At 40.6% G+C, this 8,987-nt stretch overlaps 1 protein-coding gene across 1 annotated transcript; it reads right to left on the bottom strand.

Annotated features, from left to right (window-relative positions):
• Nucleotides 1-5,672: 5,672 nt before the first annotated feature.
• On the bottom strand, nucleotides 5,673-8,328 carry LOC109994505 (tripartite motif-containing protein 16-like). Its single transcript, XM_065962990.1, has one exon. It carries the CDS (start codon nucleotides 8,279-8,281, stop codon nucleotides 6,611-6,613), a length of 1,671 nt encoding a protein of 556 aa, XP_065819062.1. The 5' UTR covers nucleotides 8,282-8,328; the 3' UTR covers nucleotides 5,673-6,610.
• Nucleotides 8,329-8,987: the final 659 nt, after the last annotated feature.

Genomic DNA, 8,987 nt, shown 5'->3' with positions numbered 1-8,987 from the left:
TGTGAAGGACAGGACCTGGAAATCTGTTGTCCCAGATAAATAAATACATATTTAAATTAGAATTCCATTCAAACCGGGATTGGTGATTGAGTATTTACATTATTTGAATCATTACTGTCACATTGTGCCATGGACTAATTATGGGTAGTTGTTGGTGTTTTGGTGTGAACACAACTCTTCATTGAGATTCTTCATGGATTCCTGTCACACCATTGACTTTGCATGTAAACTCAATCCAGCTCTGACACTGGTAAGTGAGAACTTCTTGCTAACATTGCTAAAGCCTGGCTCAGACTGCAGGATAATCTTGCAGTGTGAGCGGTTTAAAGATCCAAACTTAACGTCACCGATCATCGGGGAAGCCCTGATTTATTTCACACATGTTTGATATTTCAAATTTCAAATGAAACGGTCTGGCAGAAGACACGTGTGACTACAATCCCCGAGAGAGACGAGGGGGGACAGTAATAAGTGACCTCCAGTTCTCACTGACAAATATACAACCCATGTTGTCCATGTCTCCCCAGACATTTATTCACTCAAAACCTTTTTAAAAAATGTTTTCTATGTGTTTTCCTCCCTGCACAAATCATTATAATCTCAAATTTAACCGCCTGCTCCATTGTTTATGTGAGGTCACGTGAGGTGGTGCAATCCTCCATTGGGCACGATAATCTTAGTAAAATACTGTAGTCTGTGATTTTTTTTTATCTTGTAGTGTGAACATGTTTGAGATTATGGAGAAGCATAACTGTTAAGACCCTTCTAAAGTGTGTGATACTGCCTACATTTCATTTTCTATTTAAGGGGCAGGTATTATAAGTTTTCTTCTTCCTGCTCCGGTTTATTTATTGACAGTGTTATCATGAGAAAATATTTCATGTTGTGTTATATTTTGTGGGAACCAAACACTGAAATGAGCAAATAAATCAAACATGAAATGAAATTAATTAAAAATTGGGAAGGATTTTAAAGCTCCCACAGTGTGAGCGAGGCCTCACATGGTGGTATTAAGCAAATATTTGTCATATTCTTGTAGCTGCTCTACAGAAGGTTGTGTTACGAGTTAAACAGCATTTCTCTTCATGGTTTCCTGTGATGCTCTCTTTCTTTGGTAATCAATCACGTCATCTTGACTTTAATGGTTTCTTAACCCTCTGAATGCATGATGTATTTATTTTATAGCATTTTTAAATTTATCATTCCACCATGAAACATTTTCTTTTTCCCATTAACTGTGCTCTTAGGAGTACATGTTGATGCAGCACTAATAATCAAGGAGGTCACAGCTGCTGCTGCACAGCGATCTATGTCACCCTCCGCTGATATTCCTTCTACAGACTCAATCCAACATGTGCTACGTTTCCCCAGTCCGCTTTAGCAAAACACCATTTATCTATTGTGTAACCTTCCTGAACATGCGTATCAGAATTAATAGAAAACCAAACCCGAACATGTTTACCTCTTGAGAGTAAGATTTAAACATGAAGCTGTATTTCTTATAATGTCACCCTTGTGCCTCTTACATCATTGAGACAGACACTGAGAAGCGCTCTGTTCTTAATTAATTCTTCCTCTGCTCTCCATTAGAATCTGCATGATCCCTTCCCCATTATTGTGAGCATTAAAGGTCCAATCAATGAGATGTGTAGTGACTGAAACGATAAAGTGAACTTACTATATGATCAGACATTAAGGAAACATGCTATGTTGAAGTGCTGGCTTCTCTGACAACAATGCAGCAGCCAGTATGTCCTCTTTCTAACTTTAGATTCTGCTCCTGAATGCTCTGGATTTGTTTGGACCAGAGAAGGTAGACAGTTTTAAGGCACCCCCACACGGCCGTTTTGGACGCCCCTCAGTTTACCAGATATGAGAGCAGTTATCAGGTCAAACCAACAGGTGTTGCAGCGATGGAAGCAGACAAGAGAAGTGGTTCAGATAGAAGTGATTGTACCCGACCTAAAAAGCCTCTGCATGTTTCTAATAAGCTCCACGAGCAGAAACGTGCTCAAACTAGGCTCAATATTGGAGATGTTTTTGAAAAATGGAGCGAGGTTAGAACACAGAAAGGTTTACAGACCCATGCAGAGCTGGATAAACACTGAAGCTTCAGTGTCCACCACATGGTGACCTAGAGCATCCACTCTAGAGAGGAGGAGGCGGGGGGGAGACAGCTTTCTACAATGTTTTGAATTTGGACTGCAATACCCATTTTAAACACTAGGTGTCAGAGTTATATTGCTCATTTAAAGCTGCCACACCAATTTCTCTTCTGCTTACACTTCCTGAGATCTCTCTATCTGCATTGTTAAGTTTTTACAAGGGTATTACAAATTGACGACTGTAATACCTCCTCTCAGACGACATAATTCTGTCACTATACATTCATACTCAGCTGATACATTGATTCTTCTACACACTAGATTATCCTTAATACATGTCACACACTCTCAATTTGTATTCTAATTCAATCATATCGAACAGAACAAAAGGCAGCCATGATGTCACAGGTGCTTTAAATAAGAATTAGCTGATTAGGGGGCTGAACTAGCTAAGGGGGACTTGACCTACTTTTAAGGGGCTGCATTCAAAGCCAACAATGAAAAATACACTGAACTTGACGTCTGCTCCCATTACACATGTAAAGTATTTATGAGATTATTTCTGTTTTATTCTCTTACTCATGAAATAAGATTGACTGACCGATAAAATGTGAATTGCTTCATGGAGCCTTGGCCAATTCATGAAACACCAGGCCTCTCATCCTGAGAGACGGGAGCTGTGATGCTCTTTGTGTCACAGAAACTTCACTGTATCCTGGACCAAAATAAAACATTGATCGGGTCATTCAATGATTTACTGACGTACTTTGTTGCACTGTCCAACAAATGCCTGAACCTGGAGCAAATTAGAATCAGCGGTCATCTTTAATCAAAAGAAGATTCAGCTGCCTGCAGTCGTTCATCAGTCCGTCTGTCCTCCTCAGGCACTAATTATAAAGACTCTATCTATCTGGCCAAATAGATGAACATGTGAGTGGAGGTGTTCCATTATAATCAGCTGGACTGCTGCACCACTCCATATGGTAGACTCGGTGTAATAACCGGGTGTCACGCGGGGTCTTTTTTTATGCTCCTGCTGCTGTTTTTAGATATCTGACAAGTTGGTGACGCACATCAGGAGCCCCCACCCCCAGACGCACACATGCACACCAACCCCCTCCTCTACCCTTCAAACTCCTCAACTCACCCTGCAAGCATCACGGCACAAAAATAGACAGAGAGGGATGTGTGTGGATGCTGCGATGTCTACTAATTATCCAGATTTAGTTCCGATCTTTTCCCCTCTCAGCATTAGCATAAAAAAGACCAGGCCTACCTTGTAGCTGCCAAGGCCAGGAATCCAGTCTCTCTATTTCCTGAACAATATTCATGTTTAAAGAAAGAATATACAGCTAAACTAAAGCAAAAAAGTGACTGGGTCTTGTGACTACAACACTACTGAAGACTAAAGCAGGCAAACACAAAAAGGTATCCAAGGCACTCAGTTCTGTTAGAAAAGTTAAAAAGCCTTCATTAATTCATGGCTACAGGTAAAGTTAGAAATGTGGGGCACACTGACCCGACCTTCATCAGGGGGCAAAGGTCATGTAAGTACGTCATTATAAAACATTTCATCGTTTCCTTCCTCCCTCCCCAAAGAGCACCTGTTTGAGGACCCACGCAGAGCTCCTAACCTTTGATGTACTGTTCAAATAAATGATGCATTTTTGCCTTTGCACTGCTTATTTTTTACCCGTTGTGTCAATTCTACCTCGAACCACAGATGCTCCAACTTCTCCAACTTTTTAATGAGTGTTCATTTACCAATTTTCTGTCTTAAGTTTTCTCATTTGTGTTATTTCTTTGATATGAACCTTTACAGATATGTCATAATTAAACTCAAGATGGGCTTTAGCTGTTTGCTATTCAAAGTCAAAACCATGAGGAAATAAAACAAATTAAAACATAATGTTAATTTTGTTGGATATAATTGTTTTATATGTGTATATTTTATTTAACAGACTTCATTGATCCAGAGGGGACATTCTGGTTTTACACTCTGAGACATGCTTCTCACACACATAGCCCTGAAATATACACATGTACAAACAGGACCTGTGGACATGCATGGTGAGTGGAGCTGCGACCAGACCAACTTTCCCACTTTGGTCCGCACCTGGGCTTGATCTGGTGACCCTCCAATTCCCAACCCAAGCCCCTACAGACTGAGCTACTGTGTGTGCATTTTGATAAGTAAACTAAATGCATACATGTATTAAACTATATTTACCTTAACCTAAAAGGTCATTTTTTTAGGTGCTGTTTGTCTGTTCCACAACATTTGGTGTTGTAAACAATGATACGTATCAAGATGAGACTTAGAACTTGTAAAATGGACCCAACACTTTTCTGGAAGTGATAACTGTGGGATGTATCTTCAAACTGGGTCATCGAAAAACTTCAGAAAGAATGCAAATCTGGTGTCCCGGCTGATTTACTCTCATTTGATTATAATTTCAAAGAATGATCGAATACAGTTCCACGACGCAGACCACCATGAGCTACTGAGAAGACTGAAGCAAAAAGCTCAGTGAAAAAACATTACAAACAATCTATCTTTCTGTCAATCAGAGATCTCTTGGCTAAACTGTCCCCGGGTCTAGAGAGTGAGTCGGTCTGTTTCTATGTAAATGTTGGAACATTTCCATACAGCCTGATCAGTTCTGTCCATCTGAAAGCTGCAACAATATGAAGCCCTCAGACCTCACTCTGTTTTTTTTTTTAGCTTCATGGCACTCAGGGCCTGATACCCCAAGAATGAACTGTGACCGCTAATAGCTCTAAAAAAAAAGGCAGATCATTTGCTCCCACTATCTGCACTAGGGCTGGGAAATTAATCAAAAAATGAATCAAAACCGACATTCAGAACCTCTAGCCAACGTAATCTTGCTCCTTGTCGATTACTTTGACTATTGTCAGGCTACACTTCCAATCTGCGACATGGAAGCATTGTCCGTTGTTTGGACACATTCTGTCTTTAGGGAAGGCGACACCAAACAAAAAAAATCAAATGTAAACACAGCAGAAAAACTGTTTTTAAAAAATGCAAGTTATTTATTTTCTACTGTTTTAGAGAAGTTCATTTCTACTTTAAAACTAAAATGTGTCGTTTTCAATTCAAGCGATGCTTTGATTTCAGTTCCAAATATTCAATAAATAACCACAAAATAGTTCATCAGATATGAACTTGTTCATTAGAAACAAGATCCCAGCTTTAATAGTTGAGCATATTTACAGTAGAGACCATGACAGTGAACTATGAGGGCCAAAAACAAAATGAAAATAAACATTCATTAATCGTAATAGAGGTAAAATGTTCAATTAATTGTGAAGTCGATTTGAGGTCAAATCGCCCAGCCCTAATCTGCACTGTTTTAAAGTCTTCTTCACAAAGTAGTAGTGTTAATGATCAGGTGTAAACAAACCCATGAAGTTGTCCTGCTGCGACAGTTTGCTTTTATTTTGTAAGGAAAAGCTGTCTGCACCTTTACTCTGCACGGAGCTGTGCTCTCATGCTGACAGAACTCAACTATGTCCACATAAAGATAATGAGACAGGAGCGGAGGGAACTTTTTCAAGTTTATTTTTATTATTAATATCAGTTTCACTGTTTAAAACAAAAAAACTCCTCCAAAAGAAATCTCTGAAATGCTCCCCAGGTCGGGGCTGGCTTAAAATGGACTGAGGTGAAGAGAACTGTACTGGGTCTAATGAGTGAAAATTTGGGCTGAACCCGCACATGCACAGAGAGAACATGCAAACTCCACACAGAGAGACTCTGTCTGACGGGGATCTGAACCAGGGACCTTCTCACTGCGAGACAAAAGCATTAACCCCTGAACCACTGTGTAGCCCAGTCTGTGAAATGTCTGTTTGAAGACTGCTTGATCAGAATCTCAGCTATGAAAAAGAAAAGAATAATGATCTCATTGATTTCATACTTCAGAGTCCATTTTTAATCAATTTAAGTTTAAACAACAAAATTCATTCTGCAGAAAGAAATCATTCTATACATTTAATTTGAGATGTTTCTAAAAAACAATGAACAAAGTTGTGAAAACATAATATCTACATGAAAGAAAAGGCCTGGTGCTTTCTCTCTTAAGACCTTTTAATTAGAACAAAAACAATCAGTACTCATTGTAAACACATTTAAAGTGAAGAAAAGTTGAAATGTTCATGCAGAGAAAACGTCAGTTCAGCTGAACAAAAATCCTCATGTGCAGTAAAGCCTCTGTGACTAAACAGAAACAGCTAAAGAGAGTTATTTAAAGAGACTCAAACATTTACAGAACAAGTGAGAATTCAATGTTTTTGAATTGCCCCCCGGGGACAAATAAAGTTTTTTGAATTGAATTGAATTGACTTGAAAGTCAAAGTACCGCCCATAAAGTTTGATTGACAGGTGAACAATTTAACCACAATCAGCTCTCAGCAACAAACATAAATAATGATCAAGTTGAAGGATTAAAGTTTAACCCACTGTTCCTTTAAATGACTTCTGTCTATTTCAGTTTACACAACTCAGCACTAGATCCAGGATGAATAAAAAGTTCAGCATGTAGAGGCTGAGTGAATGTGGTCTGGACTCTGTGGAGGAGAGTCATGGTTTCAGAGATGCTGTAGAAGGACAGAATACCTGCTCTGTGATCCAGGTACACTCCTACTCTGGAGGACTGAGGACCTGAGACGGGAGTGAGGACATTGTTGTACCAAAAGTTATAACTGTTGTTGTTACATTGTAACATCCAAGATTTGTCATTGAATCCAAATACACATTCAATCCCATCTCCTGTTCTTCTGCTGATATTCTTGTATGCGACTGCTACATAAACTCCTCCTCCTCTCTCCAGTTCCCAGTAACAACGTCCAGTCAGACTCTCTGGACTCAGGACCTGACACTGATCAGTGAATCTGTCTGGGTGACTAGAATAAGACTGTTGTTGACCCGTGTTTGTTACTTTTCTGTTTCCATCAGATAATAACAGCTCTGTGTGTGCTGTGTTTGGATCCAGTGTGATGTCACATGAATAGTGTAAGAAGTCAGCTCTGGTCTTGGGCTGTGGCTCTGACAGTAAAACATCCACTTCAGTCACTCTCTGTGAGATGTTTGTCCATTTCTCTCTCAGGACGTCCTCTAGTTTATCTCTGACTTCGGACACAGCTGCTGTCACATCCTCAAAGTACCTCAGAGGACGGATATTGATGCTGGATGAGTGTGTAGATTCACAGAGTGGTGACAGTGAGGGGTAGTCGTGTAGAAACTGGTTGTGGTCCTGTGTGTGTGAGAGCTTCTCCAGTTCAGCGTCTCTCCTCTTCAGCTCAGTGATCTCCTGCTCCAGCTTCTCCTGAAGCTCTCTGACTCGACTCACTTCAGTTTGCTGCTGGGATCTGACCTGCTGCTTCACATCAGAGCGTATTTTCTCCATGAGACGGATCATCTCTGTGAAGATCTTCTCACTGCCCTCCACTGCTTTATCAGCGGAGACATTGATATCCTCCACCTCCTGTTGAAGCAGCTTCACATCTTTCTCTCTGTCCTGGATTCTCTGCTGGATGTTTTGTCGACTCACCTCCAGCTCTCTCTGCTTCTCGGTCCTCTCTGCTGCAGCTGAGACTGTGTCGTGGCCTTTATGTTCATCCACAGAGCAGAGATAACAGACAGACTGCTGATCAGTACGACAGAACATCTTCATCACCTCATCATGACGAGAGCAGACGTTCTCCTGGAGCTTCTTGGAGGGCTCCACCAGCTTGTGTTTTTCAAAGGCAGGTGAATCATAATGAGGCTGAAGGTGTTTTTTGCAATAAGAAATCAGACAGTGTAGACAGGACTTTTGAGCTTTCAGTTTCCTCTCGGTGCAGACATCACAGGCCACATCTTCAGGTCCAGCATAGCAGTGATCAGCAGGAGCAGCTTGGAGTCCAGTCTTCTTTAGCTCCTCCACTAAAACTGCTAACATGGTGTTTTTCAACAGGACAGGCCTCACTGGGAAGGTCTGCCTACACTGAGGGCAGCTGTAGATTTTCTTCTCCTCCTCTTTATCCCAGTGGCTTTTAATACAGTTCATACAGTAGCTGTGTCCACAGGGAACAGACACCGGATCCTTCAGTAGATCCAGACAGATCGAACAAGAGAAGGTTTCCCGGTCCAGCTGAACTCCTTTCTGCACCATTTCTCCTCTCAGTGACAACAACTGTCTGAGTTTCACTTCCTACTACATTCACCTTTGATCTACAAAACATGAGTTTGTGCTGTGAATGTCAGCTCGTGTTGGTTACACCCATCTGCAAACTGTAGATCTAAAGGGGAGGGAACCAGGAAATACTTGGTCAGAGTGGAGCTGGCTGTGTTTGAGAGCAGGCAGGAAGCTCAAGCTCTTTGAACCAGGAAGAGGAGCAGCACTGTGAATCTTTAACTTTGTTTCCTCATTCCTATGAAGCCTCGGTTAAATCCTGCTCCACATCTGAAGCATTTGAAGCGTTAAGTTGTTAAATACTTCTTGACTCTTCAGGTCTTTAGTGATGACTTCATATTTAGAAGAAACAACTGAGTGTGCACACATCCAAGCAAAATGCATACAGGTGGAGGACAAAAAAATGATGACCTGTAGAAAACAGAGAGAGAGGTCTGCACATTGTTCAGCTCCCAATGAGTAACTTTATTAAGGGCAGCGTTTGGATCCTTGCCCTTAATACTGTTAACTCATTGGCAGCTGAACAGTGAGTGGACCTGTCTCTTTTATTTATGATGACTTTATATTTCTCAAATTATTTCTAAATTCTGCTCAAATTTATTCTAATGCTTTAAAACAGTTGACTGAGAATAAAGTTATCAAAGTTAAGTCTCAAAAAATGTACTTCATTTAACTATTTCTTTAA

The sequence above is a fragment of the Labrus bergylta genome, chromosome 2 (genome assembly GCF_963930695.1).
Source record: "Labrus bergylta chromosome 2, fLabBer1.1, whole genome shotgun sequence".
NCBI classification, from domain to species: domain Eukaryota; kingdom Metazoa; phylum Chordata; class Actinopteri; order Labriformes; family Labridae; genus Labrus; species Labrus bergylta.
This window is presented reverse-complemented; position numbering and strand designations above follow the sequence as displayed.